Source organism: Myotis daubentonii, chromosome 1 (genome assembly GCF_963259705.1).
Source record: "Myotis daubentonii chromosome 1, mMyoDau2.1, whole genome shotgun sequence".
Lineage (NCBI taxonomy): Eukaryota > Metazoa > Chordata > Mammalia > Chiroptera > Vespertilionidae > Myotis > Myotis daubentonii.
Genome location: NC_081840.1, coordinates 89,053,499 through 89,075,256, shown reverse-complemented (window position 1 = coordinate 89,075,256; position 21,758 = coordinate 89,053,499). Strand labels below are relative to the sequence as shown.

The window sequence follows — 21,758 nt, the reverse complement described above, 5'->3', positions numbered from 1 at the left end:
CCTTGAGATTGAGGAAACTTGTTTTTTTAATATATTTCTTTAATGATTTCAGAGAGAAAGGAAGAGGGAGAGATAGAGACATCAATGATGAGAGAATCATTGATCTGCTGCCTCCTGCACACACACACCCCTACTGGGGATCAAGCCTGCAACCCAGGCATGTGCCCTTGGCCACAATCGAACCTGGAACCCTTCAGTCTGCAGGCCGACACTATCCACTGAGCCCAACTGGCTAGGGCAAAACTATTTCTTACACAGGTGTAAGCAAGCATTTGGATGAATGAGAGTACTCAAGTCTCACCTAATAGTGTTTTGTTTTTGTTTTTGTTAATAGTGTTTTTAAGTACCATAAACTCTTCATTGTTTTAATTGTAGACTTTTGGGCATAAAAACAGAAACTCCAAGTACCGTCTCAACAAATGCAAGTACACCGCAGTCAGTGAGCAGCGTGGTTCATTATCTGGCAATGGCACTCTTTCAAATAGAGCAAGGCATTGAGCGGCGTTTTCTCAAAGCTCCACTTGGTAAGTATCTGTTTTTAATTCAAAATACTAGTTATCTTTTAAGTGATTTTGAAATTGCCTTTTAATTAATAGAACTTCATTGGCTAACATAATGAAGTTAATTTATTTGAAAAATTTGAGATTGTATTTTCATTTTAATACATGAGTTCTTTCAGATGAGATTTATTTTTAAAATCTTAAAAAAATATATGAAATACTATTTTTAAAAATTTATTCTAGGTATTTAATAAATGTCTTTTTAACTATTTCTGTCAATATCTTCTTTTGTGAAACCTTAATCAGAAGTAAGATTACCACAACCTATGATTAACGAGACTCTGAAGAATCAAAGATTGTGCATAAATTTTTTGTTAATTTTTAAAAACAGAACTCCAAAGAAGCTACTTAAATTTCCACCATTAAGGGTATGGTTTAATAATGTGGATCACTAACCTGAACACTATATAAGAAGTGCTAGATCAGAAATACCAAATGTTGCCCAGCCATTGTGCCTCAGTGGTTGAGCATCAGTCGACCCATGAACCAGGAGGTCACGGTTTGATTCCCGGTCTTGGCACATACCCAGGTTGTGGCCTCAATCCCCAGTTGGGGGTGTGAAGGAGCAGCCAATCAAAGATTCTTTCTCATCATTGATGTTTCTATCTCTCTCCCTCTTCCTTCCTCTCTAAAGTCAAAAAAAATATTTTTTTAAAAAAAGAAAGAGCCTTGACCAGTTTGGCTCAGTGGCTAGAGTGTCGGCCTGTGGGCTGAAGAGTCCCGGGTTCGATCCCGGTCAAGGGCATGTACCTTGGTTGCCGGCACATCCCCGGTAGGGGGTGTGCAGGAGGCAGCTGATCGATGTTTCTAGCTCTCTATCCCTCTCCCTGCCTCTCTGTAAAAAATCAATAAAATATATTTTTTAAAAAGAAGAAAATAAGCCTTATTTAAACAAAAAAGGAAGGGAGGGAGGGAGGGAGGGAGGGAAGGAGGGAGGGAGGGAGGGAGGAAAGAAGGAAGACCAAGTGTTAAATGATACATAGATGAGGAAATGTTCTATAATTTATTATTAGAATTATAGAAATAATAATATCTGGATCATATATCAGCAATTTATGAAATTAATATGCTTTCAGGGGCTAGTAATTAAGGAACATAATCATTGTGTCTTTAGGAAAACATGTTTCAAGTTTCAAATCAATTTTCTGTCATACTCTACTTCCCTGAAATGTTGAATTAACTTACAATTCATCATATCAAGATAGATTTTTTTAAAATATATTGTTATTGATTTCAGAGATAAAGGGAGAGGGAGAGAGAGAGAAACATCAGTGATGAAAGAGAATCATTGATTGGCTCTCTCCTGGACACCCTTTACTGGAGATCGAGCCTGCAACCCCGGCATGTGCCCTTGACCAGAATCAAGCCCAGGACCCTTCAGTCCCCAACACTCTATCCACTAATCCAAACCAGCTAGGGCTCGAGATAGCTTATATCTCAATAATCTGTACTAGAAGAAACAATTCTTTAAAACCATCTCTTTTTGGTCTCCTATTGAATGAACAACTTGAATAGACTAAAATCTTTTAAAATGTTGTTGATTATTGTTGAGTAGTAAGAACAAAGTTTTATAAACAGATGGTGCTATCAGAGCAATTTCAGAATGTGAATATATTTGTAAAGTGTCTATTTTTAAGTTGAAGAGCTTCTGGCCAGTATCTCATTGTTCTGATGAACTTACTCATATTTTTTATAAATTGATAATTCTACCATGAGCTTAATAACACACTTTTCACATTGAAAGTAACATTTGTAAGAAATAAAATACATACGATCACAGCTCACAGAGATATCAGAGTTTGTATTTACTATATTACTGTTATTTCCCAGTTTTCAGTATTTCTTAATATTTTCTGTCTAAATCAAATTACATGTACAAGGGGTCTCTCTGTATTATTTCTTATAACCACATATTGAAGCTGTAATTAATTCAGTTAAAATTTCAATTAAAAGTTATTTGTAAACTACGTAGCTCTTATAAATGTAAGATGCTACTACTACTCATCAATCCTATGATTCAAAAAGGGGCAAGGGGTAAAATACAATTCTGCTGATTTTTATATTTCTGAAATTTCCATCAGTTAAATTTTATAAGTTCAAGAGGAAAAAAATCAAATTAATTATTTAGTGTATCTGTATTTTCATCAGTACATCTTATTAACTATTTAAACAAAGGAAAAAAATTAACATGAGAAGGTGTTGCAACATATATCTGGTAGCCATATTAGAGCTATGAAGTTCTTAAATGCTGGTTTTTATATGGGAGTATTCGAACATTCGTTTCATCCCAAAAGATATTTTAAAAACAATTTTAATTTGGAATTTTAAAATCCTATGTAATAGAAGCATAGTATGCAAATCGTCCCCTCGAACTGGATTTTGACCAGGGGGCTGGGCCGGCTGGGGGAAGGGAGGAAGTACCAGGCCGGCAGCTGGCAGCCACTAGGGACCCTACAAGTGCACGAATTTCATGCACTGGGCCTCTGGTAAGTAAAATTAAAAAGGTCAACTTACCTTACTTATTTTGGTGGTATATGTTGGTCAAAGCCAGATATTGGTCATTTATCATATGGATGTTACCATTGCTGCCCACTAAAAAGTTAATAGTAAAACTGATGTCTATAGCTCTTTATTTTATGTTTGTCTTTGAGGGGTTTGTTTTGAATGGGACAACAGGAAATGGAGGCAGCAATGGGTTTTAAGATAGCCTGAATATTTGGAGCAAGGTAATAAAGACTATCATTCAGGAGAGAAAAGGGGGTTCCACTTTATAAATGTTTGAGTAGAATATAAAAATTTTCCATTCTTGATAATTTTTCAACATAGCAAATTAACTATAGTAGGAATTTTCCCAGTTTAGCTTCAGATATTATTTCAGTTTTTTGATATATGTATATATATATTTTTTAATTGATTTCAGAGAGGAAGGGGAAAGGAGAGATAGAAACATCAGTGATGAGAAAGAATCATTGATTGACTGTCTCCTGCATGCCCTACACTAGAGATTGACCCCGCGCCCCGGGCATGTGCCCTGACCAGGAATCGAACCGTGACCTCCTGATTCATGGGTCCACCAACGCTCAACCACTGAGCCATGCCAGCCTGGCTAGTTCAGTTTCTTAAGGAAGCAAATAAGAAATAAAAATTCTACTTATGTTCTACCTTCCTTAATATGTCCTTTTTACTCTAGGGATTAATCACATGGATAAAACTATGCTTGGGAATATCATCATATTTCAATTATTTTATGTAAGATTTGTGAAAATCATTTAGGTTAATAATTGTATTATTTATAAAATTATGCTTATGGTTAAACCCTTAAGCTATGAAAAATCTTCAAACTATCAATTTGAAATTAGGTAACACAAATTGATAAGGATCAAAAGGGTGATCGAAAAATAAAGAACCAAAAAAAGAGAGAGGATCAATCTAGTTCTTTAACTTTTTAAAGAATTTTGTCTTTTTTAAGTAATTATGACTTCACTTCCTGTATTGCTGAATACTGGTTTGCTTATTTAGCTTTTGAAGGAAAACCTTGGTTCTGATATTTTGGAAGGGAATATCTTCCTAACATTTTCCTTTCTACATTTCACACCTTGGCTAATCAAACTCTTCTAAGTTTGTTTATAAAAAGTTAACAATGGTGAATCTTAGCATACTTAGATATTAGTGAAAAGATTGAAGAGGTATGGATTGCAAGATTTACAGGTTAGGAGTTTTTGTTGTTTGGATTTCCTAGAGTGGCAGTTAACAGTATAAAATCTCTCAGTGTAATAGTAGATCATATGACTCTAACAATATTTTATGTTAGTTAAATACTTTCATTTAGTAATTTCTTGAGGAATGTGAATGTACCTGTGCTAGCATAATGGAAGATAAAAGAAAAATAAGACATTTCTGCCTGTGAGCATTGTATAATCTGAAGAAGAAGCAAGGCTGAAGATAAACAATTAAGAGGAAAATTGAATCAATTGTATATTACTGTGTTTACCCTTGTTTGAATGCTATATAAAAATAGAAAAATATAGACAACCATTTATATTTATTTTATATTTAGAATAGTTGAAAGTAGGTAGGAATCGGTGGGATAAAAATTGGACCTTGAGCTTGTTTTATTTTCTTAAAGCACCTCTTTGATCAAAACCCAGTGTTTCACCAACATTTGAGTTAAAAATCAAAGCCATTCGATAGAACCAAGATGGCAGCATAGGTAAATGCCTATTATTACTGCATCCCACAGCCACATCAAACTTACAACTAAAATACAGAACAACTGTCATCCAAAACAGCCGAAAAGCTGGCTGAATGGAAGTCCTACAACTAGAGAGGTAAAGAAGAAAACACACTGAGACTGGTAGAAGGGACGGAAACTCGGAGGCTGGTCCGGCACCTGGGTGTGCCACTTTTTTAATCGGGAAGGAGTTCGCCTCTGTGGAGGCTCCCGGAAGAGTGAGGGGTCCCAGACCACCAAGCCAGGGTTCCAGAGCTGGGGAAAGAAGTCCCTATAGGCAGTAAGAACTACGGACTGTAAAAATCAGTGTGGATTGGATCTGAGTAACACACAGGCTACTAGAGACCCAGCTGCTCCTCTTAAAAGGCTGGTACCCCGAACTGAACTTACAAGCTCCCGCTTCCTCTGTGCTCTCGTGCCAGGCGAGGCTCTGGGGGACCCAGACACGTACAGGGAGAAACTGGACGGTCTGGCATTGGGGCAGGAACTCGGGGGCTTTCTTCCAGATAGAGGTGCTCACAGTGGTCATCGTTCCTGTGCTGGGACCTCCCAGGTGTAAGGCTGACTGGCAGCCATTTCTGTTTGCTTCCCCCTGGTGATTCCCTCAGATCCCCCCCTACCCAATTTACAACCCCACCCAAGCTGAGCGCAGCAGCTTTTACATATGAATGGTCTGTCCTTTCTCAGGCTAAAACTCTGTCAAACAAGCTGCAGCTGGGTCAGGAAGCCCCAAACCTATCAATAAAAGGCCCAAGAGCCAGCACCAGAACCAGCCTGCCTTGCTTCAGAGCTGGGCCTCAACTGGACACTTCCAAACCCAATACAAAGAGGAGAAATCTGCAGATCTCTCTGTAGCTCCTGCTGGGTGGCCCCAGGCAGTGGCTGACTTTGCACCTCCCTGGAGACCAAGAGCCAGTGTACCCAGTGGTCAGAGTGAGACCATACCGGGCTACAACTCTTCACATCCATAAGTGACACACTCCAGGGGCAGACTCAGTGAGCACCAAAGCCCTACTGAAGCAAGTCCTCCCCCATAAGGGTGTGGCCTGCACAACAGCTCTTCCATTGTAGGCACAGCTGGTCCTCATGGCCAATTGGCCTGGAGGTCAATTCCTCCCAGTGATACCAACAACAATCAAGGTTTAACTACAGCAAGACTGTGCACACAGCCCACAAAGGGGTGCACCAAGAGTGTCTACCACCTCAGGTGATTGGGGAAGCTGAGCCACTGGGCCCTATAGGACACCTACGACACAAGGCCACTCTGTCAACTCAAGGAGACTTAAGCAGCTACCCAATACATTGAAACAAACACAGGGAAGCAGCCAAAATGCGGAGACAAAGAAACGTGTCACAAATGAAAGAAATAGAAGAAAGCAAACTACTGGATATAGAGCTCAAAACCACAGTTATAAGGTTACTCAAGAATCTTCTAGAAACCTCCAAGGGACTTAGTGAGACCTTCAAGGATCTTAATGATAATTCAAAAAAAAATGGAAAAGAACCAGTCAGAAATTAAGCATACACTGACTAAAATAAAGAATAATATACAGGGATTCAGCAGTAGACTAGAGGATCCCAAGAATCAAATCAATGATTTGAAATATAAGGAAGCAAAAAACACCCAACCAGAAGAGCAAAAAGAAAAATGTTTCCAAAAATATGAAGATAGTGTAAGGAGCCTCTGAGACAACTTCAAGCATACCAACATCCACTTTATGGGGGTGCCAGAAGAAGAGAGAGAGCAAGATATTGAAAACCACCCTGACTGGTTTGGCTCAGTGGATAGAGTGTTGGCCTGCGGACTGAAAGTTCCCAGGTTCGATTCCAGTCAAGGGCATGTACCTTGGGTGCGGGCACATCCCCATTGTGGGTTGTGTGCAGGAGGCAGCTGATTGGTGTTTCTCTCTCATTGATGTTTCTAACTCTCTATCCTTCTCCCTTCCTCTCTGTAAAAATCAATAAAATATATATTTTTTTTAAAAGATATTGAAAACCTATTTGAAAAAATAATGACAGAAAACTTCCCCTACCTGATGAAAGAAATAGACTTACAAGGAAGCACAGAGAACCCCAAACAAGAGGAATCCAAAGTGGACCCCTCCAAGACACATCCTAATTAAAATGCCAAGGACAAAAGACAAAGAGAGAATCTTAAAAGCAGCAAGAGAAAAACAGTTAGTTGCCTACAAGGGAATGCCCATACAACTGTCAGCTGATTTCTCAACAGAAACTATGCAGGCCAGAAGGGAGTGGCAAGAAATATTCAAAGTGATGAATAAGAAGAACCTACAACCAAGATTACTCTATCCAGCAAAGCTATCATTTAGAATTGAAGGTCAGATAAAGAGCTTTACAGACAGAGAAAAGCCAAAGGAGTTCTTCACCACCAAACCAGTATTATATGAAATGCTGAGTGTATTCTTTAAGAAGAGGAAAACGAAGAAAACGGTAAAGATAAAAAATATGACAACAAAGTAACAACAAATACATATCTATCAACAATTGAATCTAAAAATCAAATGAATAAAAATATCTGATGAACAGAATAAAATGGTGAATGAAATAGAATCAGGGGCATGGAAATGGAACAGGCTGACGATTCTCAGAGGGAAAGGGGTGTGGGGGGCGTGGGAGAAGAGATTAGACAAAGATCCTATATGCATGTATGCATTACCCATGGACACAGACAATAGGGTGCCGAGGGCCTGGGATGCGGTGGGAACCAGATGGGGTGGAGCAATGAGGGGGGAAACAAGGGACATCTGTATTAATCTCAACGATAAAGATTACTTTTTTAAAAATACCCTTTAATTAATTAATAATAAAAACCATTCAAATTAATTTTCAAGGATTCAAAATATCTTCATAATTTGTCTTTTTCTTCAACTCTTCCACATTGTCCTCTGCAAGCTTATTTCTTGCCATTACCAATAACAATGCACTCTGATTTATCCAGAAAGATTTCTTCAAGATCTTTGAATTAGCAGTTCTTATTGTTGCCTTCCTTGGAAGTCCCACTCAGGCTAGCCTTTTCATGAAGCCTTCTATAAAAAACCAAGATAAATAGAAAGCACAATATGAGTCTGGCCTGTGTGGCTCAGTTGTTGTGTTTCGACCCATGCACCAGGAGGTCCCGGTTCAATTCCCCATTAGGGCACATGCCCAGGTTGTAGGCTCAATCCCCAGCAGGGGGACATTCATGAGGCATAGGATGGATGATTCTCATCATTGATGTTTCTATCTCTCTTTTTCTCTCTCTAAAAATTAAATTTAAAACCTTTTTTTAAAAGAAAGCACAAAGTGAGAGGGTGGAAATAAGTCAAATGAACTATACTGCATTTTTTCCCACCTTACTAATATTTCTCTTTAGCTTTGTCTGAGGAGCCATTAGAACCATCTACTTTTTTCCTCTCCCATTGAGTGATTAATCTCTTACTTGTAGAAGTTCTGGTTCTTTTTCAGACTGCTTATTTACTCACGTTTTCAAATGTTTATTTCTTAAAACACATACAGCTATTTTATATTCTGTTTATTTTTTTTCCAGAGAGGAAGGGAGAGTGAGAGAGAGAGAAACATCAATGATGAAAGAGAATCACTGATCAGCTTCCTCCTGCATGCCTTCCACCTGGGGATTGAGCCCACAACCCGGGCATGTGCCGTGACCAGAACCAAACTGACCTCCTGGCTCATAGGTCGACACTCAACTGCTAAGCCACATCGGCCAGGCTAGCTAATTTTCTAAATTAGATCAAGATTTACTACAAAGATTAGATTGAGAACACATTGCCTAAGTTATTTTTTAACTGTTGAAATCCCCAACCATTTGATGTACAGATTTAACATAAACAAGATGTGATTCAACAAATATTTTCTTTAACTGATATTTTTGTTTTTAATATTACCATGGTATTTTTATTAGGTATTATAAGAATTGTAAAATTTATCCTGTTTAAACTACCAAGAAAATAGTTCTATGAGATGTCTAAAATTTGCCTAGAAACTTTAATCACTTTCCATTTTTATTTAAGATGCCAGTGACAGTGGGCGTTCTTATAAAACAGTCCTGGACCGTTGGAGAGAGTCCCTTCTTTCTTCTGCTAGTCTATCCCAAGTCTTTCTTCACCTCTCCACCTTGGATCGAAGTGTGATATGGTCTAAGTCTATACTGAATGCTCGTTGTAAGATCTGCCGAAAGAAAGGTGATGCTGAAAACATGGTACTTTGTGATGGCTGTGATCGGGGTCATCATACTTACTGTGTTCGACCAAAGCTCAAGGTATTTTTTTCTTTTTCTAATTCTCAGATTGTAATTGAAACATTGAGATTTTGAATGACCGATGATTAATGAACATTATGTGACTTTTCAGACTGTGCCTGAAGGAGATTGGTTTTGTCCAGAGTGTCGGCCAAAGCAACGTTCTAGAAGACTTTCCTCTAGACAGAGACCATCCTTGGAAAGTGATGAAGAGATGGAAGACAGTATGGAAGGTGAAGATGATGAAGTTGATGGTGACTATGAAGAGGGTCAAAGTGAGGAGGAAGAGTATGAGATAGAACAAGATGAAGATGACTCCCAAGGAGAGGAAGAAATCAGGTAAGTCCTAACATGCAATAAAAATGGAGGATTCATGAGTCTTAACTGGACAATCTCTTTACTGAATCAAGTATAAATGGAGTGGTTGGGGTTCATTTTTTTAAAAAACTAGTATGTAAAGTAATATAGTAGCGTGAAGTTACCCTTGCTTTATGTATTATAAACATTCAAATTTTTCCCAAGGAAGTATAGTAGCTTTGTGAACTTTGCCAGGTCATAAAATCAAGTATGAGTTCAAGGTTGGACAGGATTTCAATCAGACCCACCTCAAGGGTGATTTTACTTAATTTTATGTTTAAAGTAGCAAACAAACAATCCAGAGGATATTCGTAAGATGAAGATAGATGCAGCTTCCCAATGCCTCTATACACAAATTTTGGTTGATCTTAGCAGTCTACAGAGAGAGTGAGACTGAGAGAGAGAGATGCCAGAAGCACATTGTATTTGTTTATACTCCTACCACATCAGCACACAGAAACAGTCTATACTACCACATAACCAAGTGTTCTGCAACTTGCAAATTATGCCACCCACACCTAATCAGTGGGTTTAGGGCCGGGTTATTCCTACTATGCCAGCTATGGGGCAGTCTCTCCTTATTTGTCCCTAAAACCTTGCCCTCTTTTTAATATTTGAATCCCATTCATGTGGAATCAGGAAAGTGAATGTGAAACAAGGGCAACCTAGAAGTAACAAAGTACAAAAAGGCCACCATCCAAGGAGATTAAGTTGAGAGAACTACCCTATCAGTTTCAGACAAGTTGTTGTTTAAGATTTTATTGATTTTTTTAGAGCAAAAGGAAAAGAGAGAGAGAGAGAGAAACATCCATGTGAGAGAAACACATTGATTGGTTGCTTCCTGCATGCCCTCCCACAGGGGATCAAATCTGCAACCTGGGTATATGCCCTGACCGGGAATCGAATCCGCCACTGATTGGTGTACAGGATGATGCTCCAACCAAGGGAGCCACACCAGCCAGGGAACAAGTAGTTTTTTGTTTTGTTTTGGTTTGGGGTTTTTTTTGGGGGGAGGGGGGTTGTTGTTGTTTTTTAATATATTTTTATTGATTTCAGAGAGGAAGGGAGAGGGAGAGAGAGACAGAAACATCAATGATGAGAGACAATTATCGATCCTCCTGCATGCCCCCCACTGAGGCTCAAGCTGGCAACCCAGGCATGTGCCCTGACCGAGAATTGAACTGTTACCTCCTGATTCATAGGTCGATGCTCTCAACTAAGCCACACCAGCCAGGCACAAATGGTTTTTTAAATAGTTCCAACTAGCAGGAGCCATATTCCCTGTAGCTTACAAGGATAGTATTGTGTTAAGCATAAAGATGATAAAGAATTTGGAAACTTCTTGGAAATATTTTAGGTAAACTGGAAGTCTGGGTATATGGAAAGATGGATTAATGGAGTTATTTTATCCTTGTCTACAACTTAAAGGCAATTAAAAGATTGAATCTAGTTTTATATTTTCCAGTAGAATCAGGATGGCAAAGAAATTCTTGATTGGTATTCAGGAACAACAGATTTAAGGCTTACTTTAATGGCAGCTATTGGCCGAAACTGTGATAATGAAAAGTGATAATACAGAGACAAAAGATTTGCATTTTAAGATTAGTTTATCACTCTATAATCAACATGATTAAGTCTGCTTATTGGTCCTCCTGTAGATTTTATTATAGTTTATCACAATTTAGAATTTGATTTTCATGATGATATCCTGAAATCACTAAGAAAATAATAAATATTCTCTGCATTACAAAGAAATATATGAAAGCACATTTTAGATTTCCATAAAAATTTGTTAACTCCAAGTTTAAAGAATTGAGCATAGGATAAGTCTCATTAATATAGAAAAGTAATATGTAGAACTTATTGGCTGAATACTAGAACCAGGGGAATAGAAGTAATTGTACATTCATCATTGCTCTATATAATAATTGTATTTTCTAACAATATTTATAGCCCACCAAAACGAGGAAGACCACAAGTTAGATTGCCAATTAAAACAAGAGGGAGACTTAACTCTTCTTTTACAAGTCGTGGCCAACAAGATCCTAGAAGGTATACTTCAAGAAGTCAGCAGAGTACACCCAAAACATCTGTTTCTTCTAAAACTACTAGTAGAAGCCTAAGGAAGATAAAGTCTGCTCCTCCTACAGAAACTAAATCTTTAAGAATTGCCAGTCGTTCTACTCGCCAGAGTCATGGTCCATTGCAAGCAGATGTATTTGTGGAACTACTTAGTCCTCGTAGAAAACGCAGAGGCAGGACAAGTGCTAATAGTACACCAGAAAATAGTCCCAACTTGCCTAACTTCAGAGTCATTGCCACAAAGTCAAGTGGACAGTCAAGATCTCTAAATGTTGCTTCAAAACTTTCTCTCCAAGATAGTGAATCCAAGAGAAGAGGCAGGAAAAGACAATCTGCAGGTATGAAGAAGTCTGATTTAAACTATTCTTACCTAAGAAAATTGAATAATTTGGAAAGATTAAATGTTGGGATATTTTGGGTCATTTTTTTAAAGGCTGTCACTAAGATATGCAAAGTTTTTAGGGAGCAACCTTCCCTGACGCATAATATTCATTGAAGGGGCAGCTATTTGGAGAAAAAAAGGTAAACTATATCACTAGTATTTCTACTAGTATAGCAGGGTAGTTGTGAGAAATTTGCTAATGGAGAGACTTGGCCAATACTTGAACAGTCTCAGTATATCACATTATGACACATTTCATTCTCTTACACCTTTTTCTCCTTAAAACACTCATACTCATCATCTAAACAAGCTGTATTAGGTTATTTGTTAAGGTTCCTATCTGATAATACTGAATTTGGGGCAGTAGAGAATTGGGGGCAGTACTATTGTTAGAGTGATCACAATCTATCTAATTCTAATAATTGTTTATAGTAATCTTTATCCATATAATCTCTATCCATTTATCTATTTAATCTTATCTTTTTTCTTTAATGTCAGTGGTAATAAAACTTTATTTCCAAAAAATGAATTGAAACAAAAAATGCCATTATCCTTTGAAGAATTATGTAGATAGGTTGTATTGCATTATTTGAACAATGACAGGAGTAAAGAATTTATTGGTAAAAAATTGGTTAAAATTAGTCTACATGTTGTCAGGTTTTGGGGGGAGGGAGGAAGTATCAGGTAATTTAGCTTTTCTTATCCCTTTATCTGTTTTGCCTTTCCCTGAATCTGAACTTCAAACTAGTAAACCTGAACTGTTTTTATTCAAAAACACCGCTGAAAAAATTTGTGTTGTTATTGATTTGTGAAATCACTATCCTGTTTCTAAGGACAAATAAAGGGGGAATATGTGGATTTACATTTAAGTAGAGAATTTAAACACCTGAATTCATACCCTTTTCTACTAATTCATATACTTTAGATTTCAATTTAGGTATATACTTAGATTTTATGAGAAAGCATCTTGCTTTAAGAAGATTCTCCATATAAAATTAAGATTTAAAGAGGTCTAGTTTCTAGATCTGAAGAGGTAACTTTCCAATTGATATGTTTTAGGAAATACTGTAGAATTGCTTACTGCTATTTTACTGTAGTTGAAAATATATTTTTAATAAAATGGTAAAAAATCCACAAACTTTGTGTTCTAGAATTTTCTTTTGTATTACACTCATTTTTCAATCTGTTCCCAATGAATTTTCAATGCAATTGGAAATTTATCCCAAATGTAAGTTAGTTTAACATCTCAGTATATAATGTCAATTTTGTTTGAATTTAGTTTGTATTTATAGGCCCTGTTTAGCTTGTAGTGATCAAATATTTTGCTTTGTCATCACCTAAAGTTAATTTAATTATTTATTTAGAATCATCTCCTGTGACACTGAATCGAAGAAGTTCAGGCCGACAGGGAGGAGTTCATGAATTGTCTGCTTTTGAACAACTTGTTGTAGAATTGGTACGGCATGATGACAGCTGGCCTTTTTTGAAACTCGTTTCTAAAATCCAGGTAGTATTTTTAGACTTTATAAAATGTATTCCTGTACATTATTTAGTCTGCATGACAGTTTTGAGATAGTCCAAACATCTTTTAGTCACTGCATTTTTTTAAACACTTGAAAAGTTGGTCTCTATATTTAAAAAAAAAAAGGAATTAGCATAGTCTCCTCAGTCCTTTCTAACTCTGACTGATTTTTTTCCTTATTTTTATTTATTGATTTTTAGAGAGAGAGAGAAACATCATTTTTTGTTGCATATATTTATGTATTCGTTGGTTGATTCTTGTATATGCCCTTACCAGGATCAAACCCACAACCTTGGTGTATCGGAACAATGCTCTAACCAACTGAGCAACTCGGCCAGGGCCCTGTGACTGATGCTAATAAATGATGACTGTGTTGAAATAACCTCAATGTTTTTTATTCAAGATAATGAATATGACTGAATATGAATAGAGTTAACTCAACTGAGTACCATTGTTGGTATTTCTATTATGTAAAACTGTGGTTCTCAAAATTCAACACACACCAGAATCACCTGGAGGACTTGTTAAAACACAGATTACTGGGCCCTACCCAAAGTCCTTGATTCACTAGTTCTGGGTTGATGCCAAACCGTTTGCATTACTGACAAATCCCCAGATGATGCTGATCGTGCTGGTCCAGAGACCACAGTTTGAGAATCACTGATTTTAAAAATAAGTACTCTTAAATAACAGAGATTGCCTAACCTAAGGGATTAGAGTTGGTGCTGTAGTTGTTCATACAATTGACCCTTGAACAGTAACAGGTTTGAACTGAGTCCACATACATGTGGATTGTTTTCTATATATATATATATATATATATATATATATATATTAGAAAATTCTTTGGAGGTTTTCATATATATATATATTAGAAAATTCTTTGGAGGCTTTCTTACTGCCATGAAGCAATCATAATTGATTACACTAGGTCAGTGGTCGGCAAACTGCGGCTCGCGAGCCACATGCGGCTCTTTGGCCCCTTAAGTGTGGCTCTTCCACAAAATACCACGTGCACACATACAGTGCAATTGAAACTTCGTGGCCCATGCGCAGAAGTCGGTTTTCGGCCTGGGCGAGTCTATTTTGAAGAAGTGGCGTTGGAAGAAGTGAGGGGTGTCGGTTGGGTCGAATGACGGGAGACACTGCGCAGGCGGGCAGGCAGGCTGCGGGATACGCAGCGCAGCGCGGGGGAGGTACATTGTTTTGAGGTATGTTCGCTGAGGTCGACCCCTTCCAACTCTCCCATCCACACTCGTCTATCTGAAACAAGTATACAAGACGAGTGTGGGTGGGAGAGTTGGAAGGGGTCGACCTCAGCCATCGTACCTCAATCAGATTGAGGACGTTTTTAGCAAAGGCCAGCTTAAGAGTATACCCTAATTAAGTTAATAACAATGTATCTACCTATATAGTTTAAGTTTAAAAAATTGGGCTCTCAAAAGAAATTTCAGTCATTGTACTGTTGATATTTGGCTCTGTTGACTAATGAGTTTGCCGACCACTGCACTAGGCCAGTGGTCGGCACTCATTAGTCAACAGAACCAAATGCCAACAGTACTTCTTCAAAATAGACTTGCCCAGGCCGAAAACCGACTTCTGCGCATGGGCCACGAAGTTTCAATCACACTGTACGTGCGCCCGCACATGGTATTTTGTGGAAGAGCCACACTCAAGGGGCCAAAAAGCCGCATGTGGCTCACGAGCCTCAGTTTGCCGACCGCAGCACTAGGCTATCATAAAGCAATCATATTGCTGCTTCTTCATTATCAATAAATGAATCATTATATTTGTAAACGGATGAATTTCTTGTTCATAATATGTGTAACATCTACAGTGTTTTGTATCATATAAAACAATATTGATGTAGATACTGACAGGTGACTCATTTCATAAATAGATAATGTAAAATTATGGTATTGATAAATATATATGGTACTCTAAATGTATTAGCCTTATGATTTTTTATAACATTTTTATAACATTTTCTTTTCTCTAGCTTACCTTACTGTAAAAATACAATATATAATACCTATAACATGTAAAATATGTGTTAATTGACTGTTTATGTTATTGATAAGGTTTCTGATCAGCAGTAGGTCATTAGTTGTTATGTTTTGGGGAAGTCAAAAGTTATACAGATTTTTGACACCCCTGACCCTCACATTGTTTAAGGGTCAACTGTGTATGTGTGTGTGCGCACGCGCGCACACGATGTGATATGCTAGTGATGTGATATGCTGTAGTAGAGATAGGACAGTGTTATAGTATTACTATAGGCCTGATGCTCGAAATTTGTGCATGGGTAGGGTCCCTAGGCCTGGCCAGCGATCAGGGCTGATCTGTGGGGCAACTGGCAGGGCAATCGGGGGGGGCCCCACTGGCACCTGCCTTGGCCAGCCTGGCACCACCCGTTCGCCAGCCCCACGCCCCACTGCCACCGGTCACCTCCCTCTGTGTGGCGACCAGCAGGGCGATGGGGGGGGGGGGGGGCATGCTTGCACCCAACTTGGCTGGCCTGAGACCTGCGGGCTGGGGGCAGCTCCTGCATTGAGCGTCTGCCCCCTGGTGGTCAGTGCACGGCATAGCAACCTGTCATTCCACCAGTCGTTCTGCCATTTGGTCAATTTGCATATTAGGCCAGAAAGAGACAGTGACTCATATAAAGGTTATATAATGGTCTTTCAGAAATACAGAAGAAAAGGAGATTGATTTGAGCACTTCAGAGGGAGGGAATGGCAGAACTACTTGAAGAAATATTTAGTCTGGTCATTGAAATAAGATGGAATTTCAACAGTGAGAACTGGAATAAGGGAATTTCAGAAAGGAAGAGGGATGATAAATTAAAGACCCAGAAATGGGGGGTGATGGGTAGTTTGAATGGAGCAGATTAGCTAGACACAATTAGAGTACAAAGCGTCTCATTTGTCAGTGTTAGGTAATGGTTTCTGAATGAAAAAGTGACATCATCAGAATTCTACTTTGAGATTTCTAGAGCAAGAATGTAAAGGATTGATTCCAACATGGTGGACGGCAGGACTGAATTGGGGAGAGAGAGACCGATCACACAGGAGTCTTAGTGGCAGTGGTTCAGGTTTTTCTGGCCAAAGAGCCCCTGCTACTGACACAGACACTCCCCAGGCAGGGCTCGTGCTTGGAAACCACACCATCTTAAAGGTTTGCAAGGTCCTTCTTGGGAGGAGGCTGCAGGGAGCAGCTGCAGCTAGGGCCCTAGCCATGCCTCCACCCAGAGTAGCCATGCCCCATGCCTGAACCCACGGGCACCGCCAAGGACACATCCCAGACCCCGTGCACCTGCCACAGATACCACCCAGACTGCTCAGCTAAGGGGAAGCCAGTGGGACCTCGCAGGCCTGCAGTTGATACCTGCGGGACCAGCTCTGTGGGGGAAGGGAGTACAGCTCAGAACAGGTACAATCCAGGTATGAGACTCAAGGCAGACCCAGCCTCTGGGCTAAGGAGTCCACGCCCACTGGACTATTAGGAGCCTCAACCTCTTAGACCTCAATCAGGTTGCCCAGGGCCAGAAAGAGACAGTGACTCATATTGGCCTGCACCAGAGCAGCTTCCAGACGGCCCAGGATAAACACAGCAAGGGACCAGATTCAACATCAGAGGAAAATCCACAAATAGCGGACCCAAAGGTTTTTGAGTGTGTGAGTGTGTGTGGTTTTGTTTTTTGGTGAGTGGATTTTTTTGTGTTTGTTTTTTCCCCTTTTATTTTCTTCTCATTTTTCTTGCATATCTCTAATTTCTCTCTTTCCTTTGATTCTGTTCTACTTCAGTCTATTTTTACTGTTATCATTAATTTTTCTTATTTTGTTTTTATTTTTTCTCATTTTTTTCCCATTTTACTTTTACTTATCTATATCTTAACATACCCATTATTACTTGGTTTTAAAATCACCATTATCATTTCATTTATTTTCCGTTTCCTTTTTTCCTCCTATACTAGTTCTTTTAGCTTCCTTCTTGCTTCCATATAGCCATTTTTTCATCGTCTTCTTTCTCCCTTTTTTTTTAATATCCCCTCTAAGTCTTTGGTCACCTGTCTTTTAGTATTCTTTTTATTTTTTCTTAGCTTTGCTTCCTCTTCTTTTTTCTTCTTAGTCTTTCTGTTATTGCATTGAGTAGCTTAATTTTTGTGGTGTTTTTGGTTTGGTCCTTTTGTGTCTTATTCTGTTCTGTTAGCACCTATATAATAGCTGGCACAACGGTGTAGGGGTTGAACTTCATGGGCAGCAAGTCAGAGGGGACCCCTCCCACAAATGGGACATCAACCATCAAGTCCCAATTATAACAGGAGAGCCCAGATAACGTACACAAGGGCATTCCTAGAGTATCCAGTTCGGGTGTACAAAGAGACTGCACCACTGGGCCCCTCGACACTTTATACAGAAGGCCATCCCACAAAGACTGGGAGGCATAACAGTTCTATCTAATACATAGAAGCAAATACACAGAGACAGCTAAAATGGGGAGACAAAGAAACAACCCCCAAATGAAAGAAAAGAGGGAATTTTTTCTAAAGAACTGCTTTAAGTACAACCCTCGTAACACAAGTGACGCAAAAGCAACCTATCAGACATAGAGTTCAAAGTAATAGTTATAAAGGTGCTTAAGGAGCTTAATGCGAATTACAAGGAACTCAGTGAGAATTATAGCAGTGTATAAAAGGAAATAGAAACCATTAACCAGAACCAGACAGAAGTGAACAATAACATATCTGACATCAAGAACACCACTTGGCTCAGTAATAAATATTTACATAGATTTTTTAAAAAGAATATAAAGTATTCATTAACAATGAATAGCATCTTATAAAATTTAATCTCAGTTTGACTATTTTTTAAGATTTTTTTAAATTGATTTTTAGAGAGAGAAGAAGGGAGAGAGAGAGAAACGTCAATTTGAGAGGGAAACATTGATTGGCTGCCTCTTGCATGCCCCCTGCTGGTGATCAAGCCTGCAACTCAGGCATGTGCCCTGACTGGGAATTCAACTGGCAACCTCTTGGCACATGGGACAACACCCAACCAACTGGCCATATCAGCCAGCGCTCATTTTGACTCTTAACTCATTTTTCCTGAGTAGTTCTTGTGCTGACTTAAGTTTTGTTGCATACATGTTTTTCTTTATTACAAATGCAGTCATATAATTAAAGAAATATTTTAATATGTTTTTATTGATAGTTTAGAGAGAAATAGAGAAGGATAGAGAGATAGAAACATCAATGAGAGAGAAACATCCATCACCTGCCTCCTGCATCCCCCCTCACTGGGAATAAAGCCCAAACTTGGGCGTGTGTTCTGACTGGAAATGGAACGGGGGACCTCCTGGTTCATGGGTCAGTGCTCAACCACTGAGCCACACTGGCCAGGCTAAAGAAATTTTTATAGATACATATATGTAAGTATATATAAAGAGAGACAGTGAAAGCAGTTTTTCTCACACAAACTTTTTATAGTATCAAATAGGCTTCTACAGCATTAAATGACTGAAATGTATTATATGGTTTTAATGAAATAATAGAATTCAGTGGTTAACACAGTTGCTTTTCAGTGCAAAACCTTCATTTATTTGACCACTTATCTCTGATAAACTTTTTATAGGAGAGATAATATTTGAATTATCTTACAGGTTCCAGACTATTATGACATCATCAAAAAACCCATTGCCTTAAATATAATTCGTGAAAAGGTGAACAAATGTGAATATAAATTAGCATGTAAGTAATTTATATGTTTATCTTTTTGTTTAAAGAGGTAGAGGCTATTTTTCTTTTTACCTTTATGATAAATTAATGTAATTGTGTAGATGCCATCCTAAGAGGTCTCTCAAATGCTTGTCCATGTATATGGAAATGAAAGACGGATGAGGATTAAGTGAGTTAAAGATATTTTAAAGACTCTGATCTTAACAGAAGTTACTTACTGAAACTATGCAGTTATGCCTAATTGCATAGTTTCAATAAAACAGTTTTAAAGTATTTATAGTTAGAGTTTTAAGCTTCGGTTCGACTACCTTGTTTCCAATTTCTAAAGAAAAAGGTGGGCTTCTGTTCCTTGATGACATTTCCAGATATGATACAAAAACAACTTTTAGTTAGAAGTTATAAACTTTCATTCTAATCTCATTTGTGTTTTTCTTTCCAGCTGAGTTTATTGATGATATTGAATTAATGTTTTCGAACTGCTTTGAGTACAACCCTCGTAACACAAGTGAAGCAAAAGCTGGAACAAGGCTTCAAGCATTTTTCCATATTCAGGCTCAAAAACTTGGACTTCACGTCACACCTGGGAATGTGGATCAAGTTAGCACTCCACCAGCTACAAAAAAGTCACGAATCTAATTTTGTCCTTCTAAAGGATATATTTGAGGAAAACAAATTATTCGTGAAATGGAACATTAAATCATGCTACAAAGCAGACATATATATATAAAGCAATAACAACTGATTGACCACTTTGAAGTGTGGCCTGCACTATATTCTCAATTTTAATATTAAGCACTCAGGAGAATGTAGGAAAGATTTCCTTTGCTACAGTTTTGTTCAGTACCTGATAAGTTTGACAGATGTATTGGATACAGTACTGGTTTACAGAGGTTTTTGTACATTTTGAGATCATTCATGTGTCCCAATATCTTGGAAAATATTTTTTCACCTGTGATTTATTTTGTCATGGATGACTTTTCTTAGACATGTGTTATTAAGAGAGATTTATCTACACAGATAAAATCTTCTGTTTATAGCACAGAAAAAAAAAAGTGTAAATGTCTAAAAATCTTTAATGAGCACATTCTTTCAACACTACACATGAATGAATCTAATTTTATATCCTTGAAGTGCTGGACCAGTGCTGGCTAGAGGTATTAAGTCTGAGTTTATTAACTAGATATTTATTTAGCATTCAGAGTTAATTTGTGAATTTGTTTTGTATTTATAAAATTTGTACCTGGAAAATGTTCTTTAATTTTTTAAACGTTTTATTGTTTTTGTTTTATTTCTCTTAACTTCATTAATGAGCATTCAATAAAAGGTAACACCCTTCCTTTTCCCTGACAGTTCTTCCAGTTTTACAGAATAAGTTTCTGTGTACAACTTTTTAAGTGTACAAATAAAGTGATACATTTTTTCAAATATTCTGAATTTCTGGAATTTTTACAAATCAGAGTTGGACTTCTATACATGATACATACAGACCATAGGAGCCAATGTTTTATTGTACCTGAATCTTAGAACAGTGGTTTTCTACCCAAGCCCTTTAGGAGTAAGATACCTCCAGTCAGTAACAGTGAACATTCTATGGCAGGGGTTGTCATTAAAAGGAGGAAAGTAAGCCGAAACCGGTTTGGCTCAGTGGATAGAGCGTCGGCCTGTGGACTGAAAGGTCCCAGGTTCGATTCCGGTCAAGGGCATGTACCTGGGTTGCGGGCATATCCCCAGTGGGAGATGTGCAGGAGGCAGCTGATCGATGTTTCTCTCTCATCAATGTTTCTAGCTCTCTATCCCTCTCCCTTCCTCTCTATAAAAAAATCAATAAAATATATTTAAAAAAAAAAAAAAAAGGAGGAAAGTAAGTTTCAAATGTGCCCACTTCGTTAAAAAATACCACTCTGGCCGAAACCGGTTTGGCTCAGTGGATAGAGCATCGGCCTGCAGACTGAAAGGTCCCGGGTTCGATTCCGGTCAAGGGCATGTACCTGGGTTGCGTACACATCCCCAGTGGGAGATGTGCAGGAGGCAGCTGATCGATGTTTCTCTCTCATCGATGTTTCTAACTCTCTATTTCTCTCCCTTCCTCTCTGTAAAAAATCAATAAAATATATTTAAAAAAAAAAATACCACTCTGGCTGGGCTGGTGTGGCTCAGTGGTTGAGCATTGTCCTATGAACCAAAAGGTCATGGTTCAATTCTTGTTCAGGGTACATGCCCAGGTTGATGTTTCTATCTCTCCTCTCTGAAATCAATAAAAACATATTTTTTTAAGGAAAAGAAACACCACTGTGGAAATTGTTTTAAAATGAAACAAAGTTAGAGAACCAAGATGGCAGCATAGGTAAACAGCTGTACTTACTGCCTCCCACAACCACATCAGAATTACAAGTAAAATATAGAACAACCATCACCCAGAACCTCCGGAAAGCTGGCTGAATGGAAGTCCTACAACTAGGGAGGTAAAGAAAAAAGCACACTGAGACTGGTAGGAGGTGTGGAGACGCGGAACAGGCTGGTCCGGCACCCGAATGTGCCACTTTTTTAACCGGGAGGGAGATCACCTCTGCGGAGGCTGCCAGGAGGAGCAAGGGGTCCCAGCCCCACATCAGACACCCAGCCCAGGGTC

At 38.4% G+C, this 21,758-nt stretch overlaps 1 protein-coding gene across 8 annotated transcripts in view; it reads left to right on the top strand.

The window, feature by feature from the left end:
- BAZ1A (bromodomain adjacent to zinc finger domain 1A) overlaps window positions 1–20,554 on the top strand; it is a 98,805-nt gene extending 78,251 nt beyond the window's left edge. For 5 of the 8 annotated variants that reach the window (XM_059710375.1, XM_059710393.1, XM_059710334.1 and 2 more), the window contains 7 exons: window positions 376–524; window positions 8,823–9,070; window positions 9,162–9,388; window positions 11,360–11,826; window positions 13,235–13,377; window positions 19,054–19,141; window positions 19,569–20,554. In XM_059710375.1, the coding sequence (XP_059566358.1) occupies window positions 376–524; window positions 8,823–9,070; window positions 9,162–9,388; window positions 11,360–11,826; window positions 13,235–13,377; window positions 19,054–19,141; window positions 19,569–19,765 (1,519 nt within the window). In that variant the 3' untranslated portion in view covers window positions 19,766–20,554. The other 3 variants (XM_059710364.1, XM_059710385.1, XM_059710366.1) reach the window with 3 other exon arrangements.
- The last annotated feature ends 1,204 nt before the right edge of the window (window positions 20,555–21,758 follow it).